We start from the raw sequence: 21,479 nt of genomic DNA, 5'->3' as shown, positions 1-21,479 counted from the left end.
CGATTTATTCTAGGTCCATCCGTTTCCCTGCAAATGCCTACTTTTCTAAATACTTTTTAATAGAACTTTGATCCACAGCCTTCTTAGTCAGTGTGTGCATGGTAGTCATGCTTATCAGTTTGATCAGTTAGTTCTTTTGGGATTCATCTGGCCCACTGTCTCTTTTGGGAATTTAAATCCTAGAACATAAGTTGTCCTGTAGGTGTACAGACTTTTGTCCCTTGGTGAAACTACTTGTTTTATTTTGTCTTCAGTGTCCACTGATGATAGAATGCCCTATATTTTGTGTAACAATGGATTATTGAGCTAGGATCTTCAGAAGACATACCTCTGTGTCAATTCTGTATACTGTATCTAAACTCATTGCTAGCTATCACTGTAGGCATCACTCTATCTACCTCATTCTCTGCTCACTAGGTTTTGATATTGGTTTGCCATAGCCAATTGAGCATTTCAAATGAGAAGTTGCTCATGAGATTTAGTGCTCTCATGGACTTACTGGCTTCCCTGGCGAGCATGTCACGTAGGTAACAACATGGACTCTTCCGTTCGGCTGATCCAGTGCTGTTAGCAGAGGGTCATGAGAGTGTATGTCCAAACTTCTCTAGTGGCAGAAAACATTATTTTCCAAGAAAGCTTGCTCTACTTGGGGCAGCTTTGATTATAATTGTCGGGGGACTTAGTCTAAGGTTCCCACTGAATGCCTGAAATAACAGGGTTTTTGTTTGTTCATTTGTTTTTTGTTATTGTTTTGATGCCATACAGGGGCTTGAACTCAGTGCCTGGACACTGTCTCATAGCTTTTTTGCTCAAGGCTGGCACTCTTATCATTTGAACAAACAGCTCTATTTCGGGGGTTTGGGAAATGAGAGTTTCTTGCATTTTCGGGCCCTAGCTTACTTCAAATCAGATCTCAGCCTCCTGAGTAGTTAGCGTGATAAGCATAAGCCGCCCATGCCCACTTAAAATGGCAGTTTTGAACACTACATATATTGACCTCAATTAATAAAGCTTAGTGGATAAATTAGTAAGATACTAAGAGCAACAACTAGTCATAAAATAGCACCACAGGGAGTGTGGGTTAGACCTAGAAAAAAGGAGAGGCCAAGAACTGGCCTAAAGTTGGGGATCTCACATTATCCATGTTCTTGTCACACTGTGCCAGCACCTCCTGGCACAAACACCGTTTCTTCTGTTCAAATCTGCAAACCAAATTTGGAATAAGAGCCCATTTCAACTGACGTGTTGTGATTTGATTTGGGTGTCAGTGTGTCACAGTCTCCCTTACTAACGGTTGATGGGGCCAGTGGAGGTTGACAGGTCCGGAGAGTTTTGCATATTTTAGAGAAGCAGGTGACTCTGAATGCATGGTTGCATGCACCCAACAGAAACAACAAATATAGACAGCAAGCTCTCTGGGGGCTCTCCACTGGTGTCCCCACATTCTCCTGGGTGGAGGTAGAGCAGCTCTGGGGTTGTGAACCTCTGCAGGGGCCTTGACCTCTTTCCATGCCCAGGCCCTGCCTGACAGTGTGGCCAGGATGCAGACTGGCTCTGGCACTTCCTTTGGATGTGCCCCTCTTCCCCGCCCTCTCCAGATGCCCCATGCTGCAAATAGCTCCAGTAGGGTGCCCTGTTGAAGTGGAGATGTGGTGCAAGGAGGGTGAGAGAGCATAGTTACTGCATCTTTCCTTCCCTACACAGTAGCCATCAATGAAATGCCAGCCCTAGGAAGAGAGGCTGTTCCAGCCCCTTCCAGGTTCTTGCTGGAGCACTGGCACAGGATTCCGGTCCAGCCTGATTGGGCCCACTGATGCTGCCTAAAGCAGGCTGTACAACTGTGTCATGTTCACAGCTCTGCTGTCAGAGGTCTATTCTCATTTCAGAATTGGTTTTCTTTAAGAACTCAGGCCAGTCAGTTTAAACTTCCATAGATAAAGTATGTTAAAGAACCAGTGTTCACATCTTGATCTTCATCACACTGAAGTCAACAAGTAGTATGTTTGGCATTGGAAGGGACTCAATGGTCAATGAGAATGAGCTGGGCATGGTGATAGACCTTTGGGATCCCGGTTACTGAGGAGGTAGAGAGCAGGGGAATCTCTAGGCTAACCTGAGGAAAGATTCACAGACACTACCTCAGCAAAACAAAACATGAACAAAATGGCTGGGACCACAGCTCAAGTGGTGAAAGCAATTTGTGAGCATTTCTGAGACCCTGGGTTCAGTTTCCTGCTCTACTCTGGGCTTTGCAAAAGGAGATGGAGGTCTCGTGGGGAAACAAAGCACAAGATTTTGCTTTTTGTATTTTTCATGAATGCTGTCTTCCCTCCTATGCTTTGTATGTGTTTTCAGGCTGGTTCTACTGGATAAGAGCAGATGTTCACTATGGAAATGGCAGAAATGGAAGATTTTGTGGGTCTGGAGCCATCCTCAGGCAACATCTCTGCAATGGTCTTCCCTGGTGAGAGCAACAGTACTGATGTCCATGACCTTGTCAGGAGTCGGAGACTATGCCCATATTTGTCATCCCTTGCTATTTTCTCCTGTCAAGTCTCAGTGGGGAGCACATACCCACTATTTCACCTACTAAATAGTATGTTCACAATCAGATGAGCCATTTGACAATTATGTGGGGGTGTCTTGCCTTGTCTTTAGGTTGTAGAAAATCAATTTAGATGCTTTTAAGTCCACACTGATTGGGTAACTTCCTCAGTCATGTCAAGTGTCTTTCTGTAGAAAGATGAATGCATTGTCCTGTGGAATGACTCCATGGAGGGTGATTCTTGTGAGAATCACCTGGAAAAGAGAAAGAGCCTTTCCTAGGAAGATGTAGAGGAGTTCACCCATGTGTAGAAAATCAGAATAGTACATCCTTTGTGCTTTGTGTACCAAAGAAAAGCTTCTTCATTTCTTGGGAGAGGGAAAGAGTGTTCCTAGGTCACAGAGATAAGGGCCAGTACCTGGTCGTGGCTGGACACACAAACACATAAACACATGGTGTTTATTGCTGAGGTGTAGGACCGTTTACTTGGTAGATAGTGATTTCTCTAAGCAAGAGATTGAATCAGCATCCTTGGGTCAGGCTGTTGGGGTTCAATTCTCAAAAGTGACACCTAGCGGCAGCAAAAAACAGTAGCAGCTGTAGACTGCCCTGTCTGTACCTAGCCCTTCTTGCTCTTCCATAGGATAATCAGCAGACAATAATACTAAGGAAGGCAAATGGAGACCTGAACAATTACAGAGAATAGCAAAGGTTATAATGTACATTCAGACTAACACAATCTGTTTATAATATACCTACTGGGGGCTGGGAGTTTGGCCGAGTGGTAGAATGCTTGCCTAGCATGCACAAAGACCTGGGTTTGATTCTTCGGTACCATATACATAGGGGAAAAAAAAGCCAAAAGTGGTGCTGTGGCTCAAGTGCTAAAGCTCTAGCTTTGAGAAAGCCCAAGGACAGTGCTCAGGCCCTGAGTTCAAGTCCCAGGACTGGCAATATGTGTGTGTGTGTGTGTGTGTGTGTGTGTAACTCTACTTTCTGAGTAATCTTTCATTCTGGCGACTGAGAAAAAACTTTAAACTCTGCTGCTCTACTGGAGTTTAGTTTAGTTATTAGAGTTTATTATATTAATCGCTAGTTTTTACAAAGCTAAAAGAAGTGGCCCGTATATCTGGGCTTGCCACACACACACACACACACACACACACACACACACACACACACACACACACGCTGCATATATATGGCTTAGAGATTATACAAACATTGTTTATGAAAGAGTTCCCAAGTTACAAAGTGGATGCCCTTTTACATTCTTTCCATGGACAGGTCCCAGGTTCTGAAATCTGTTTTGAAACATGATCAGAGTGTTCAGCCTGTAGCTGGCCCAAATGCCTGAGTAGCATGTTGTTTTTCTCTCTGTCTCTTCCTCTCCAGCCACTGAACCAGAAACCACTTTCTCTTTAGTTTTAATGCAGATCTGACCATCCGCCAGGGTGGATCCTTCCAGCTGAGCTCTAGTCCATCCTGAGATAGAAGAGTTTTAAGTACATGTCCTCTCAACCACCACTGTGTGTGCAGGTGGGAGCATAGCTTCATGCTTTGTTACATATGTGACTCTGTCTTAGGATCCCCTGAGAGCTAGGAATTGACTTTAGAACGTAGCAGAATCTTTGCTGGAAGAAACAAGGCTGAGCAGAGAAGGAGACCTCCATCTGGAACTGAGTGTCAGAGCCTAAAACGTCTGTTCAGCTGCCACCTTGAAGCCCAAGTGACTCTTTCTCTGCTTCCTCAAGGAAAATGACCTCTTTAGTAACACTCCATTGTGGAGCTTCAAGTCCTCTTTATGTGAGCCTATAGTGTAGCTCGTAGAGATTGACTCTTTGGTTCCACCCCAAAGCCATTTCCTAAGGCACAGACCAGCCCTAGAAACATAAGGCACTGGGTTAGGACCATGGTGCAGTTTCTTGACAACCAGGTGAACATGACCAGGGGTTGGTTGCTAAAACTCATCCAAAGCACAGCTTTGGAGCTATCCTTTCACTCCCTAACCAAAGGAAAGCATTTTAAGTGACTGAATTTCTGCAGAACTACCAACATCTACATCTCATGGCTATTGCTTCTTGCCAGTGTTAGGGAGCAGCTGCTAATGCTAGAAGGGGAGAGATTACTCACTTAATCTTTGAAAGTCATCCATCTTATAGGCTACCCTCCAAAATGTTTATAATTGTTATATGTCTATCAAGGATCTCATTTCATAGATGAAGAAGCTGTGGCTTCAGAGAAGAAGTTATTTGGCCTGATGACATAGCCTGTTCTTCCTTCTGTTCTGCTGTGGATCCCTTTCTTTGCCTGAACAGGCCTGCCTTTTCCACACACTTACCACTGCACTTGAATTTTTCTACCCACAGTCAGTTGATTTGCCGATACTTACTATTTAGTGAAAAGTAGCCATCTTGGCTTCTGAGGACTTGCAAATACAAACTTTCATTTGAGGGTGAAATGTAGGTTGGACTCTACAGTTTAGAACCAAGTGCACAAAGCCCTGTGATTCTGGGAAGCAGCTATGAAACCAGGACAACCCCACAGGGTTGTTTTCCAAGTGAATTTCTGGGCAGATGAGGCTGCCGAGATCCGCTTAGGTCCTTGGAGTTGATGTATTAACAAATGTGAGGCAAAGAAACTGCCTTTAACTTATAATTTTATACAACCTCTGTGTATCTGTAGTTGCTGATGAACTATTTAAAGAACCAATGAAGAAAAAACGTCGGTCAGATCGAGACCAGCGCTTGAGGGCCTTTCCCTCTGTGGAGCAGAGTGCCTTAAAGGAATGTGAGTACAAGACAGAGGTAGGGCTTGCTTTCACACAGCTCTGTCATTCCCCATTGTGGCTACAGTGCTTAGAAGCTAAGGTTTGCATCTAACACTGGATGAAACATCTCCAATTGAACTTGTTTCTCCAGGTCTCTGAAGACAGAGGTCATTTATCTCCAGGCTGCTCTGAGTTAGGGGTGTTGTTAGCAAAGCCACCTCTTTTTGATCAGCCAATCATCAGAATGGATGCGGCAGTCTCTGGGCAGCTCTCATCTCCAAGCTTTTCCCCCCTATTTCTTTGTTCCCTTCTCAGCATCATTCAGCATACTTCTCCTTTGGTTATGTAGCACTTGATCCCTGCCGGGTACATCCCAGGTAATACATTTCTCTTGATCCTAGATGACAGACTGGAGTCACGGACCCGAAGGGTTTTGAGTAACACTTATCAGAAACTGATTCAGTCTGTCTTCCTTGAAGACAGCATTCCTAATGGAGTCAAGTATCTCATGTGAGTCTGAACGCTGTACCTTCCAGTCCAATGCCAGTGTCCTACCATAGTGAGTGTGGGTACTCACTGCCCCCACAGCCCACCCCCAGCCAAGAAGACGAGTTTGCAATTAGAAACTAAGCAAGGAAGGCTGAGAAGCTTTGTAGAGGGGGCAATCATTGGATCACTGGATATCCTATAGCTGTCCAGGATTCTGTTGGTGGTGGTGATGGTGGCAGTAGGGTGTGTGTGTGTGTGTGTGTGTGTGTGTGTGTACGCGCGCGCGCGCGTGCGTGTGCTGGAATGAAACCCAGGGCTTCCCACATATGAGGCAGTCCCTCTACAACTGAGTTATATCCCCAGCCCATCAGTTTCTTTGATATTTTCAACACTCTTGTACAATAGACACTATTACATCAATGCTACTTTACTGAAATTGAGCCTCAGAGAAGCTAAGACACTGAACAAAGTCACACAGTAGTGTAAGTAAAAGGACCCTGAACCTGGCCCAAGCTATGCAATTCTTGATTCCCGCACTTTTTATGCCAGTCTGGGGGCTTGAACTCAGGGCCTTGGTGCTATCCTTGAGCTTCTTTGTGCTCATGGCTAGTGCTCTACCACAGCACTTGAGCCAAACTTGAGTTTATTGGAGATAAAAGTCTCATGAAATTTTCTGTCTGGGCTGGCTTTGAACTGTGATCATCACATCTCAGCTTTCTGAGGAGCTTGGATGAGCCACCAGCACCCGTCAAGTCGTTAACTTTTTATGCCAAGCTGATTTAAAAAGATTGTGCTAAGGCCATAATTTCTTCTGCACAGCAGCTTCTGGGTTGCTCCTCATGTGAAAGTTTTATTTAGGAACAAGAATGTTCATTTTCTGTAGAACACAAAGATGCTTAGCATCTGTAAAGAATTGTCTTTACCACACAGTTTGGCATTGCCTCCTTTGCTTTCCAGGCCAACTCTGTGTGGTAGAAGGGATTCATATGCTCCCCCTTGACAAAGCAGAGAGAAGAGACTTGAAAGGATAGGGCAACTTGCCAGGACTCAAACTCAGTGCCTCTCCATTCAATCCTAATAGTCGTTCTTTATTCATTTTCATTGTTCACTTAAAAACTGATACAGAAACAGGCTTCTTGTCTTGATTGAAAAACCATCACTGGACCCAATTTACATTGGATTATTGGGAAGCACTGGGGCTGGAAAGAGCTCCCTGATCAATGCCATCATACAGCAAGCCATGTTTCTACCAGTGTCTGGAGAAAGCACTTGTACCTCATGTATTGTACAAGTAAGCTCGGGATGTTGTGAGCACTATCAGGCCAAAATCCACCTTCTTTCTGACCAGGTGAGCTCCTTCCTTCCTTCCTTCCTTCCTTCCTTCCTTCCTTCCTTCCTTCCTTCCTTCCCTCCCTCCCTCCCTCCCTTCCTCCCTCCTTCCCCTCCTACCTTCCTTCCTTTTCTCCCTCCCTCCCTCCATTCCTTCCTTTCCTTTCTTCTTCCCTCCCATCCATCTTCCCCTCTTTTTTCTCTTCCTTCTCTCTCTTTCTCCCTTTCTTCCTTTAAATTTTTTCCCTTCTCACTCTCTCTCAGAGATCACTATATTTCTTATAAATGCAGCTCATGCCTTTGACCAGTGGAAAGGACATACTGCAAAATGAGAAAATTCAGGAGAGTGAGATGGGGAATGGTCCCAGTTCTGGGCTGTTCCCGTGGGACTTAAAGTTAGCCATTTCTCTCTGAGCCTCTGCTTCTGCATCCACAGAACCAGGGGTTTGGAATGACTCATGTTCGGCCTCCTGAACCCTCAGCCCTGGCCTTCCATGGGGCCATGGCCTCCTCCTCTCTTCCATGTTTTCTCCCCCTGTGTCATGAGGGATGCGGCCCTGGCTTTGCTTTGGCAGGAGTGGAAGGAGGAGCTGAAGAACTTGACTCAACTCCTGCACATGACTGAGGAGCGGGATGGAGAGGAGGCCGACTTGTGGGACAGGGATGAGGCGGTGGACGCGGACGAAGCCACCTGGAAGCTGCGGGTGATCTACGGAGCTGGGGTGGAAGGCAAGAAGTATGAGGACTTGCTGAGCGCGAGGCCCAGAGTGAAGATCCCCGCCTCGAGAGTCATCCTTCTCCAGGCGGAAGAGGTAGCTTCAGGGCTCCTCTCTGATTTTAGGGCATGGGTCTTAAATAGAGCTGTTGATGAGTTTAGCAAAATTACCCATGGTATAATATGTTTGTTAAGAGTAATCGATACCCATTGACACCCATGACCCGAATCACCCTTCGTTATTTATGACTGGCTGGCAAGTGGAATCTTGGGTGTCTGAATGGAGGTATTTTTTTGTTTGTTTTATGGTACACAGAAAAGACTATTTACAGTTAGTTGAAGATTAATTAAGGAGGCATTTTTACATAGAAATAATACAATTGAGAACATTTAAATGCTAATGAACTGTTTTCTTTTATTTTCTCATATATGATGACATGCTTGGACTGCGGTCCTGCATTCCACTTCCCACCATAGCTGGAATGCCACTAAGCCCAGCTGCTATTGAGATGAGGTCAAGAGGACGTTTCTGTCCTGGATGGCAGATTTCTATATTTTTTATTAAGAGTTTATTAACATTGATTTTTACATCATATTTCAAATGTTATATTTAACACACAAGTATTCAAGAAGGGAATCTCTATATACAATCACTGGCACTTAGATTTTAGAACATAATTAAAATTAGGCTGAGGGTTTGTATGTCATAGATACATATCCATCTATATAATATAACATTATGTCTATAGAGTATATATCCAATCATAGATTTTTATGTCTATGTAGTTATTTTATATCTCCAAGACCATGTCAATAACCTTGGGTACCCGAATATTGAGTCGTTGCTCTTGTACTGTTTGGATCTAATATCCACATTTAAGGAGACCATGTGCCTTTTGTTCCTTTGGTCTTGATTGATCTCGCTCAGCATGATTTGCTCTAGTTTCATCTACTTCCCAGTTAATGCCATTATTTAATCTTGTCTGTTGGCTATGTAAAATTCCATTGTATAGATATGTACTACATTTTTTGTTTCCATTCATCTGTAGTGGGGCATCTGGGTTGTTTCCATCCCTTGCAATTGTGAGTAGTGCAGAGATGAACATGGCTGTGCCGGTGTCCTTATCATATCCTGGGTTATGATGCTCAAGGTAGGTGCCCAGGAATGGTATGGCAGGATTGTAGGGAAGGTCTACTTTTAGTTTTTTGAGGAACCTCCAAACTGCCTTCCAGAGTGGCTGAACTTGTTTACATTCCCACCAGCAGTGCAGTAGGGTTCCTCTTTCTGCACATCCCTGCCAACATTTCTAGTTGTCTGAGTTCAGAATATTGGCCATTCTGATTGGGGTGAGGTGGCATCTTAGGGTTGTTTTTATTTGCATTTCCTTTATGATCATGGATGATAAGCATTTTCTCATATGCTTTTCTGCCATTTTAACCTCTTCTTTTGATAAGTCTCTCTTTAGTTCCCTTGCCCATTTAGGGATTAGTTTGTTGGGCTTGGGGGCGGGGATTAGTTTCTAGAGTTCCCTGTAGATATTAAGCATTTAGCTGATGTATTATTGGTAAATATCTTTTCCCAGTTGGTTGGCTGTCTTTCTACTTTCGTAGCTCTGTTTTTATCTGTAAAGAAACATTTAATTTTTAGGTAGTCCCATTTGTTGAGTCTCTCTCCAATCTGTTGTGATCCTGGGACTCTGTTCAAGAAATTTTTACCTGTGCCTATGAGTTCCAATGTCTCTCCAACTCTATCATGTAGCAGTTTCAGGGTTTCAGGCCTGATATTGAGCTCTTTGATCCATTTTGAGTTAATGCTTGTGCATGGCGACAGGCTAGGGTCAATTTTTAGTTTTCTGCATGTGGCTGCCCAGTTTTCTCAGCACCAATAATTGAAGAGGATGTGTTTGTTCCATTGTATATCTCTAGCTCCTTTGTCAAATATAAGTTGAATATAGGTATGTGATTTTATTTCTGGGTCTTCTATTCTTTTCCATTGATCTTCTGGTCTATTTTTGTGCCAGTACCAAACTGTTGTTGTTACTATGGCTCTATAGTAGAGTTTGAAGTCTGGTATTGTAATACCACCTGCATTGCTCTTTTTGCCTAGAATTGTTTTGGCTATTCCAGGTCTTTTCTTGTTCCATATGAATCTTTGGATTATAACTTCTATTTCAGTAAAGAATGTCCTTGGGATTTTGATGGGGATTGCATTGAAATTGTATATCAATTTTGACAGTATTGCCATTTTCACTATGTTGGTTCACCCTATCCATGAGCATGGGATGTCTTTCCATTTCCTGATATCCTCTTTGATTTATTTCTTTAGGCTTTTATACTTTTCATTAAATAATTTCTTTACATCTTCCAGCCCAGATTTTTAAAACATTTTTACAGATCAATTTTCAACTTGAAAAAATATGGTTACTATTACATGATTGATGTTATGTAGATTATTGACTTTCTGGCAATTAAAATATTCATATTTGCAATGTGGGAGGGACCCAATCACCTTACAGTTTAGAAATTTATATAGCAATTACAAGTATTTGGAATCAAATAAAATTCATTGTCCAACAACGCTATAACTTCCCCAAAGTCTGCTTCCAGCCGACTTGGATTTGTTCATCTGAAAGTGAGAGCACTTCAAGTTCTAGATCCTTCTCGGCTCTTGAGGTCTAGGCTTTCACAGAGAACATCCTGACACCCACCATCCACACACTTCTCACGGTTACTCAGCATACCTTCTGTGACCCTGTGTTGTAGCCAACACAGGGGTAGGAGCTGGGGACATGGCTGGTGCAGGTGCATTGGCTTTGTCCCTCCTTCTCAGGCCAGAGAGCTGTCAGTCAAGCTGGACCCCTACATTCGGACCCAGAGGAGAGATCAGGAGGAAGAAGAATTAGCTGAGACACAGATCTGGCCCTTGATCAAGCACGTGGAAGTGACTCTTCCCAGATCTGCCCTGATTCCAGAAGGGGTGGTGCTGGTGGACATTCCTGGCACAGGTGACTTCAACTGCAAAAGGGATGAGATGTGGAAAAAGGTAAAAAGGTGATTCCTTTCCTAGGGCTTCTTCCCTCTTCTTACCATACCTCTGTCCTTTCTGAGAAACAAACAGTGCTCTGCTCTCAAGGGATTTTATGAGTCCAATGGAAATTAACTTCTTTTTTCTCTGTTAGACTAGAGCAGAACAATGGCAGGATATGGGTAGCTTCTGAAATCTAGGAGGAAGCCAGATGTGGAGGCTCACGCCTGTAATCCTAGCTACTCTGGAGGCTGAGATCTGAGGATCAAGGTTCAAAGCCAGCCCAGGCACAAAAGGACCTGAGACTCTTATCTCCACTTAACCTCTAAATAATGGGAAGTGTGGTTTGGCTCAAGGGTAGGGCAGTAGCCTTGAGTTGAAGAACTCAGGGACAACCCCCAGGCCCAGGGGTAGGGTGGTAGCCTTGAGCTGAAGAGCTCAGGGACTGCACCCAGGCCAAGTTCAGACCCATGACCCACAAAAAAGAAAGAAAAGAAAAGAAACCTGGGAGGGAGGAATCACAGAGTAGACCTGGTAGCTGGTACAAGGATGCATGATGTATGAGAAGGAACCATCACAGGCAGGCCTTGGAGCAAGTACAAGAAACAAAGGCAAGTGGTGGAGGCAGCCATGAAGACAGGGGGTGCAAAACAGAGCAGCCAGGCACTGAAGAGCTAATCGGCTGCCACTGTATGGCCACAAGGAACAGAAACCCACCAGAGCATTATCAGATCAAGAGGAGTTAGTGACCATGAGCTGGAGGATCACATAGGAGACTTAGACTTCAGGACACAGATTATACTCTCTGTTCTCTTAGGTCCTCCTCCTCCTCCTGATCCTCCTTGTCCTGTCTTCCTCCTCCCCTTCTCCTCTTCCTCCTCCTCTTCTCCTCTTCCTCCTCCTCTTCTCCTCTTCCTCTTCCTCTTCTCTTCCTCCTCCTCTTCTTCTCCTCTTCCCCCTCCTCCTCCTCCTCCTCCTCTTCCTCCTCTTCTTCTTCTCTTCTTCTTCCTCTTCTTCTTCTTCTTCTTCTTCTTCTTCTTCTTCTTCTTCTTCTTCTTCTTCTTCTTCTTCTTCTTCTTCTTCTCTTGCTCCTCCTCCTCCTCCTCCTCCTCCTCCCCCCCTCCTCCTCCTCCTCCTTCCCTGTCTCCTGAGACTTGCTTCCCGTTGCATATCTCCACATACACAAAATCCTGCTTTTCTCTTAGCTAAGGACCATAATTTTCTCAGCTGTTTGGATCCATACTGTCAAACATTGCCACCTTGTAGGAAGTCTGTAGTTCAAGGACAGCTTGGGCAAAAAGCTATCAATACCTCATTTCATCAAACAAGCTGAATATATATACACACACACACACAGTGAGGCCAAAGGAGGAGAATCTTAGAGGAGGAACACAAAGATGCAATACCTATGTGCTTCTGTTCATATGAAATAATATTTACTAAATTGAAATCCATAAAATCCATAATAAAAACAAGCTGATCATTTCCCTCTATAATCCATCCATGAGAGAGGTAGGTAGAAGGATTGTAATCTGAGGCCAACCTTAAGCAAAAAGTGAGACACTACCTAAAAAAAGTAACTAAAGCAAATAGGACTAGAGGCATAGCTCCGATCGTGTGGCACTTACTAGCAAGCACAAGGTTCTGTTGTCAAATCTATTGGAGAAAAAAGGGAGAGAAAACAGAGACAGAGACAGAGAGCAGGGAAGAAAGAGACTGCCTTTTCTCTGTCTCTAGATGATCTTGTAGTTCATGAGCTTACTATTCTGTGATTATAGTTTTTAGGTCTTTTAGCTCAAATTGCTAGGAGGAAAAAAATCTTCTGAATTTCTGTCTAGCTCCTGGTCAGTTCCTATCCTTAATGCAGTTAGCCGTGACAGAAGGTGGAGGGCTGGGTGAAGGTCCACCCCTGCAGCCAAGGGCATGGCTAGCAGATGGGGCCTCTCAGAGCTGAACTGTCTCTAGGAGTTGAGCTGAACTGCTCGAGCTGTGAGGGGACTTGCAAGCTCAGCTTCCACCAGGCATCAAGGAGGCTGGGAGAGGAGCCACCCACCACCTCTCCTGGCCAGAGGGCAGCAATATACCCAAACTGAGGGAGCTAGCATGTTGGGGGTGGCAAGGGGTGTGGGGCATGGATGGAGGAAGAAGAGGGAATCAGACAAGCCTGGAAAGGTTGGCGTCAGGCTGCTCTAGATAACTCCACTGTCATGGAATTTGACTTCCTGGGAAAACCTAAAGAGAAAGAGGGACTAGAGCCTGTGGCATAGAAAGAAAAGGTGGGTGAATGCAAGGAGCTCTGGGTCAGGGGTGGGGACCCAGGAGCAGGAGCCCCTGGGAGAGGGAGGGAGGACAAGTACCCCCATCCCACCCCTACCCCGCAAAGAACTCCGTTCTTTCCAGTGCAGATTTGCACTAGGTGGACAACTGTGTGTGTGCATGGGGAGCTTTGTGACTGTTCCTGTAATGATCTAGAGTCATCTAACCTGTGCCTGACTTTACAGAAGCAATGAAAGCTCAGAGAGGGAAAATAATATCCAAGACCACGCAGCTAGTGAATGGCAAAATGTTCGATGGAGAGCAGGTTTTCCAGCTTTCTAGCTCTATCTACTACCTCTCTTCTCCCCTCATTCCTGCCCCCTTTTCCACTTTCTGTAAGACAAGAGCTCAGGCCATGTGAGCCTTAGGGTGCTGGCCTTGGGAATAGAACTGTCAGCTTGGAGTTCCAGGTCAGCTGAGGGAGTGACAGCTGGGAAGGGTCCAGGCTCTTTGTCTGCATGGAGCATGGTTGCAGCCAGTCCAGATATGCCGGGAAGCTTATCAAAGCAGGCTGATTTGGCTGGAGACTGGCTCTGAGGAGGTCTCTGGAGCAAAGGATGGTTCCAGCATGCTCTGCTTGGCCCCAGCTCCCCCACATTCCTGTGGTTTTTCGATGGCCTCTCACAAGAAGTTACTTGTCTTTCCCCAAATGACATCCCTTGGCTAGCTCCTTAAAGGTGGGTGACTTTAGGCATGTCACCTAACCCCTCGAGGACCCATTGTCCTCCTGAGGAGGGGTGGAGAAACAGTGAGGGGTCCGTCAGAGGGCCAGTCAGTCTTGCTTTATAGATTTTCTGTTTTTTGCATCATCCACAGGTCTTACTTTACCAAATCCTGGCAGTCAGGAGCTTTGTGTGGCAGCCTTTATGATTGCCATCGTTTTCCCTTTTAATACACATTTATGAAGCACCTGTAGTTTACCAAGAGGAACACAGGAACACACGGAGAGGAAGCTCCTCCGTTGACGGAACTCCCGTCCTCTGATCTTCCACACCTTTGAGGACGTGTACTGTTTGTTTTGCCCATCCAAGATTCCCAGTCTCCTCAGAGCTGATTATAATTTGAGAAGTGGAGGGACAGCCCTTGGCTCTAGGCTCCCAGGACCTATTTTCTTCTCCGTAGTTCAGTGGACTGGACTAACTGGTTAGGCGATGTTTAGGCAATGATCTATGGAGTCAAAAGGCTCAGGGAGGCTGAGAGCCAATGGTGAAACTAAATGCTCCATTCCCAGTTTGAGCAGAACAGTTTTGGTTTTAAAAATCTAGCTCGTTACATTGGGATTCTTCCCAATGCATTTAATCTGGGATAAATACTAACCAAAAGGAAGAATGCTGGGACTGCCTTGTCAGGGAAGCAGAAAAAGGGGTTGTCTTGGACTGGACAGCTGGATGTTAGGAAACCTCTCCACTGCAAACTTGGCTACTCACTGGCTGTGCAGTCTTGGAAGTTTGGAACCCACTATGTAGATGAAGGTCTCTGAATTTTGTGACCATGGGGCTAGATAACTTTGTGATGGGGGCTGTCCTGGACATTGGAAGATGGCTAGCGTTTAACCACAAGTGCCTCCACCTTTTAATAATTAAAAGTATCTGTGGCACAAAAATGTCCACTAGTTAAAACCACTGGTATCAAGCAAAATAACAATATAATTAACAAGCCACAAACTAGTAACCCCAAAGACTACAAATGGACTTGATCTCTGACCAGACCAGCATTTCATTATGTGGAGAAAAGACAAGAAAAACAGTTGGAAAAAAATCACAGAGCCATGAATGATAGTGTGCCATACAAAAGCTGCATAATTCATAAAGCAGTGTTTATGATATCTGTAGTTTCTTGTTCATTAGTCTCTGCAACTTAAACCTTAGTGTGTCTGGTTCCCTCCCATGTGGCCATGTGGTAAACATTGTGTGGACAAACGTCAGAAGGATGTGACCAGGTGGCAGCTTTGCAGGAGATGTGTGACCCAAATGAGCTCTGAAAAAGTTACTTTTCCTAGGGAACAGTCAAGGTCAATCGAGTGAGTGAAGGATCTGGCCTCAGAGGACCGATTTTTTGAATGGTGTCAACCAGTTCCACTGCAGGCAGCTTAGCAGCTCTGGTATGGGCCAAGCCCTATGCCTGAGGTGTGTAGATTCTGATGGAAGGTGGCAAACATCCCCTTCCCTTGGGGAACAGAGAGTCTGGGTGGATAGGATGCCTGGAAGAGATAGCCAGTCCATCCATGCCTCCATGGTGGTATTGGGCAGATTCATGAAGGACTAAATAGAGGGTGTGGCAAGTGCAAAGTCCCTGTAGGAACCAGCCAATAGTTCCATCGGTTCACAGAGAACAGGATGGGAGCTTGGTAGGAGATGTGGCTGAGGAAGGACAGAGGGAAGGTGGTCCACAGAGAGCAACAGCCTCCCAAACTGAAAGGCCGACCACGTTCTCATACCCACTCTGGACATTTCTGCAGACCATTGACAAGTGCTCAGCAATCTGGGTGATCAGTGACATAGAGAGAGTGTCTGGGGCGAGAGCCCACGAAGAGCTTCTGAGCGAGAGCATCAGAGCCTGCCAGCGTGGCCTCTGCAGGGACATCGCCCTGGTGGTCACCAAGACGGACAAACTCCACCTCCCGGAATATCTAAGGTAGTGAGGTGGGCTGGCGGGCTGGCGGGCTGTGGCTCCCAGCTCAACTCTGACTACAATAACTACAGCATCAAAGAGGTATGGGCATGACCTCTGAGGTGACTTCTTGATGGGGTTGGAGCTTGTGGCACCACCTGTTGTACAGCTACTGGGTGTCAAACCGTGGTCCTCTGTGCACCTGCAGCTCACCAGCTGCAGAAAGACTGCAAGGAATCTTCTGTACTAGGACAGCTTTGAGAGTAAAGGAGGGACCAGAGTGTGTGAACTGGGCTGGGCATCTGGGGTGTGTGGTCACAGGATGCAAAGGTAACGCCATCCATGCTCCTACAGAAGCACCCCTGCCTGTGCCTTCCACCATCTCAAAGTCTGACTGCTATCTTGAGGAATTCACTTGCCCCCGCGAGCTAGGTCAGATTCCCTGCAGTTTCTCTGTGCCCCATCTGCAACCACAGAATAAGTATCTCAAGCCTACCCTTTCCAATGCCGCTTCAAGTAAACACAATTAGTGCATAGTTTTTGAACACTGTGGGCAGGGGCTGTGGTCTCTGAGCTGTGTGTAAAAGAGGGTTAAAGCGTATACACCAGGGATAAGCAGAGTGTTGTGAGATCCTAGGCTGAGAGGATAGGAATGCCTTCTGATAGGGAGGGTGGTCTGGGGGGGGATATAAACTACCCTACCACTGAGAACTAAGGATACTTTTTTCTGATTGGAAACTGGAGGTAGTCAGAAGAGGGACTCGAGAACTTATACAATGGCCTAGACACAAGGCTATCATGGCTGCTTTCAGGGAAAGTTCCAGAACACAAACCTGAAGTTCAATAATTGTGATGTTTTTCTAATTTCATTTCAGGGAAAGAAAGATGGGAAATGTAAGTATGGACTAGTTACTTTTATGATCAATATTACCTAGTCTTATGTATAATGAAAATGGCCCAAACAATTGATATGCATCTTATTACCTTGTCATTCCTGACAACCCCAGCTGCTTTACATACTTTTATTTCTTTTCCCAATCTAGCCAGTTATTCAGAGTCAGCGGGATGCTATTTTGGAAAGAAATGAAACAATAAAACTGAAAAGGAATAGACTTCTCAAGGAAAGACTGAAGGTGAGTTTGTGGATCTTCTTGTGTATTTTCTGTTTTGCAGCTATCGTAAGGGTTTGTCTTGTGTAGTGGGAAGGGCAAAAGCTTCAAAGTGGAAAGTTTGAACTTAACTCAGCCCCATTGTCTTCTTTTTTTTTTTTTTGATGTAGTGGTAAAAGTCAAACCCAGGGCTTTGCACTTGAGTCACAGCATACTGTCAGCTTTTTTTATTTATGTGGTACTTAGGAGTCAAACCCAGGGCTTCCTACATGCTAGGCAAGCACTCCAACACTAAGCTACATTCCCAGCACCTTGGTGCAAGACATCCAGAGCTGAGTTTTTCAAGCTTGAGTAATCACTCGGTGTGAATCTTATTGTTTCCTTAAATTATCTTCTACTTGGTCACTAACATAATACAAACATGAAGTTTCATATTGTACTAATCTTATACAAGCTATAAAACTGAAACCAACTCTCAGTTGAAATGAAACAAAATGACATAAGTGACACACCAAAGTAAGCATAAGTTGGCAGATAAAATGTTTTTGCCAAAAGATATGGAACCAACCCAGATGCCCCTAAGTTGATGAGTGGATCAACAAGATGTGGTATTTGTACACAATGGAATTTTATGCTGCTGTTAGAAAGAATGGCATTGCCCCATTTGTAAGGAAATGGAAAGACTTAGAAAAAAAATCATATTGAGTGATGTAAACCAGACTCAAAGGAACATAGGCTCAATGTTTTCCCTCATTTGTCATAATCAGTAGAAACCTTGGGCTCTCCTAGCAGAGATTTACAATAGAACAAAATCTAAATACATAAGGCCATATAGTATGACCTAAATGAAAGGACCTCCAGGATATAGAAACAAAAGCCATATAATGAGGGATTGTTGTCCTTAATGTACTATGTTATCTCTCATTTGTTTTGCCATCCCTTGGTTATCTCATATTGTTACAGTCTTTCACCTTGTTATCTGATATATTGGATATATGAGTATTTGGTTATTTGAAATAGGATAGGGAAGAGGGGAAAAAGATGAGGGTCGGGGGTGGGGGGGTGGGAAATGGGGACCAAGACATAGAAAGGGTATCAATGTTTGTGAAGTAATGCACCTTCTATCTGGTGAATATAATGTAACCCTTCTATTAATCACAATAAAAATATATGGAAAAAATGTTTTGGCCAATACTAAACCTTCAGTGTTGGGTTTGCTGGTAGAAGAAGGCGTTTGGCCTATAGCCAGTTCTCCACTTGATGGCTTTCTGTATTTTGATTCCTTTAACACTGAAGTTGAGAATGTCTGCTGTACTGTGTGGGACTGAAAATATCAAAGCTTTTGTTTAACAATTGGGGATGATGAGGCCTCATACTTGAGCCAAAGTTTTCCATGAAGCCATTGAATGCCAGTGTTCCTGAGGCAATAACTAATCTCTTAATCTCTTGAATTGGTCTTGTTGGTATGAAAGAAATATGCATTTTATGAGTCCCTAATCATATTAATCTGGAAGTGGAAACGTGTGATACTTCAATGCACAATTCACAACTACATTTTTTTCTAATAAACGTGGCAAATTGGTTTGCGTGAGCTCGGGGCCGGGTGGCAGCATCAGCTTGCAGGGCTGCTGCTGGTTTTACTGCTGCCATGGAAGTTCTGAGGTCTGATAGCTGGGTGATGCCTAAAGTCTGCAGCCCCTTGAGAGCAAATTTAATTTTAATCATAGAAAAATATGAGACAGAGGTTTATTCTAAAACATGTGTATAGATATTCATTGATATGTTTAAAAAACGGTAAAAATGAAAATGAAGGAAAAAAGAGCCTGCATAGCCAGGTACAGTGGCTCATGCCTATAATCCTAGCTACTCCAGAGGCTGAGATCTGAGGATCATAGTTCAAAGCCAGCCAGGGCACTAAAGACCATGAGACTCTTATCTCCAATTAACCAGCTAGAAAACCAGAAGTGGGGCTGTGGCTCAAGGGATAGGGTGGTAGCCTTGAGCTGAAGAGCTTAGGGACAGCACCCAGGCCCAAGGGAAGGGCAGTATCCTTGAGCTGAAGAGTTCAGGGACAGCACCCAGGCCCAGAGTTCAAGTCCCACGACCAACTGAAAAAGAAAAAGAGCCTGCAAAGAGAAGTGGGAGAGATAGGGAGTGTACAGAAGAGAGTAGGTGAGGTCAGGGGCAGTGAGGAGAAGAGAGTTAGGAGGAAGAGCACTTAATACCTTTAGTGCTGCAGAGAAGGACCAAAAATACTCGTGGAGATAAGATCACAGGTCTTCCATGAGGATTGCTCAGTGCACGGAATCTATTTGATAATAGAGTGTGTATGGTGCCAGCTCCGCATTCAAGAAGCTGGGCTGCTAAAATGGAGTCTCATTAACTTTTCTGCCCAGGCAGGACTGGAACCACATTTCTTCCAATCTTAGGCTCCCGGGCAGCTTAGAATGACAGGCACACCCCGCTGTGGAGAAGAGGAACCTCAGGTACACCCAGGCTGGCCGTAAAGCTCCATCCTCTTCCTCTCAGACTCCCAAGTAGCTAAGATGACAGGCATGAGCCACGGGTACCAGGTTGCGTTGTAAATTGTGATAACCTAGTTACGAACTAAGGCCACGTTTTGAGTACCCAGAATTAGGACATTTAGCATATGAATTTTTTGGGGGGGTAGTGTGGCACAATTCAACCCATAACATGTAGGCTTCTGGCATTTGGCACAAGTATCTCCATGCTGACCTCAAGTTCGTGTGTTTACAACTTTCCATACCTTACCTTGCTCTTTTATATTTTGTGTTAGAAAGAGATGGACAACCCTTCCCCATTGTCTACCTCCCTCAGAAATCCAGGCCCATACCTGTAGAGGATGGCTCTCTCTGTAAGTGAGAAGGATGAAAGGACGGGGCGGTGGTCATGTCACTTGTGTGACTTCCAGCACACCTGTTCTCTCACCAACTCCATCTCAAGCTGTGTTTCATGTGCTGCTTTCATGTGCTGCCTCGCCCTCTGACCATCCACATATGCCTTTGAGCTATTCCCTCCCCACATTTCCTCTAGAATTGCTGTTGTTTTACTCCCAGAAGTCAGTTTCTAGGCATTGAATTCTCACTACTTCTCTTGACCTTGTTTAGAGCAGACAGATGGCAACAAGATATTGTGTTTCTTGCTGAGCTCTTGCGGAACCGGCGGTGAAGGAACTGATATTTGCCCGGTTCTGTCTTGAGACCTGTGTAGTGTTTCCCCAGCCATCATGACCTGTGCTGCTTTGTGTGCCTCTCTCACTGCAGAGAAAACTGCCGGCGGATCTGAAGGTTCTAGAAGCCTCGGATTTGGTATACACGGTCAGCGCCCAAGAGTACTGGAAACAGGCCCTCCTCACCGAGGAGCAAACTGGTAATGGACACTTCTTACTTTAATCGCTGACATTCTCTTGGCACTCTCAACATCCTGCTGTTGAACATTTTGTGCCACAGAAATTCCTTCCCATACACCCCCCCATCACTGCTTCCAACTTGCCATAGTTTCTGTAACTATTAGCAAATCTATGTGATCTATTTTATTTTCTTTTGCCCTGCATTGTGTGGCCTGACACCACAGTTCCTCTCTTCTTCTGATCTTCCCAGGAGTTAGAAGAGGTCACGGGTGGGTGGTTATTTCCTTGGAATGCATTCTGGTATTCCTCACCCAGCCAACAGCAGGCATCACACATTGTTTCTAAGCATGTCTCATACACTTTTACTGTGAGGCAGGAACAGCAGAAAGCACGGTTCTTTCCTTGACAGATTTAAAGCCTTGATAAAGAGCTAAATTTGAATCCATGTGCAAAGCATTCACAGAAAAGCTAGACATCGGGCTGGCTGTGAACACAAGAGATGGTCAGAGTCCTTGTAGGCAAGCTCACTGGATCGCAGCTGGACTGGAAGTACCAGTGTTGGGGCTGGAACTCAGACTTTGCACTCTTGCTCACACTCAAGACAGATGTTCTACCATTTGAGCCACATCTCCACTTTCAGCATTTCCCCCCCCCCCCTTGCCCCAGTTAATTGGAGATAAATGTCTCTAGGATTTGTGTATCTGGCCTAACTTTGAACCTCAGATCTCATCCTCTGGAGTAACTACGATTACAGATGTGAATCACTGGTGCTTGGCTGAGCTAGACTTTAATATGAGCCCAACAGGAATTACATTGTATACTCACTTATCTAGACCTGTAGATATGTGTGGGTGGAGACTAAGTTCCCCAGTATCAAGGGAACTGATTGGACAAGGGCATAGAAGACAGAGTCAGCAGGAATATGTAAGGAACTAAGTAGAAAAATTGTACTTAATTTGAATAATGGTAAAACAATGATCTCCCTAACATAGTGTGTCATCTATCAGTCTGACAAAGTGTTAGGATGAAGGTAAGTTCTGATCTAGAACACACATACATGGGGTTTTCCATTCTCTCCTTAGCAAACATGGGCTGTCCTAACGTTCAGGCAGTATGACACAGAAACATCTAGAAGTACCAAAGAGCTTAGACTTTGGAAATAACCACTTTGACTTCAACTCCGCAGTGAGAATCAACCCAA

General features: G+C 44.7%; 1 protein-coding gene across 2 annotated transcripts in view; it reads left to right on the top strand.

Annotated features, from left to right (window-relative positions):
* Nuggc (nuclear GTPase, germinal center associated) overlaps positions 1-21,479 on the top strand; it is a 40,531-nt gene that overhangs the window by 6,106 nt on the left and 12,946 nt on the right. For both annotated transcript variants that reach the window (XM_090353660.1, XM_090353659.1), the window contains exons 2-11: positions 2,356-2,464; positions 5,231-5,335; positions 5,717-5,825; positions 6,930-7,152; positions 7,709-7,945; positions 10,679-10,891; positions 15,648-15,823; positions 16,675-16,693; positions 16,843-16,932; positions 20,193-20,298. In XM_090353660.1, the coding sequence (XP_090209786.1) occupies positions 2,380-2,464; positions 5,231-5,335; positions 5,717-5,825; positions 6,930-7,152; positions 7,709-7,945; positions 10,679-10,891; positions 15,648-15,823; positions 16,675-16,693; positions 16,843-16,932; positions 20,193-20,298 (1,363 nt within the window). In that variant the 5' untranslated portion in view covers positions 2,356-2,379. The remainder of the gene's footprint in view (positions 1-2,355; positions 2,465-5,230; positions 5,336-5,716; positions 5,826-6,929; positions 7,153-7,708; positions 7,946-10,678; positions 10,892-15,647; positions 15,824-16,674; positions 16,694-16,842; positions 16,933-20,192; positions 20,299-21,479) is intronic.

The sequence above is a fragment of the Megascapheus bottae genome, chromosome 20, assembly GCF_031878675.1.
Source record: "Megascapheus bottae isolate mThoBot1 chromosome 20, mThoBot2.hap1, whole genome shotgun sequence".
NCBI lineage: Eukaryota > Metazoa > Chordata > Mammalia > Rodentia > Geomyidae > Megascapheus > Megascapheus bottae.
Note: the sequence above shows the minus strand (reverse complement) of the source record. Positions and strands in the feature narration are given on the sequence as shown.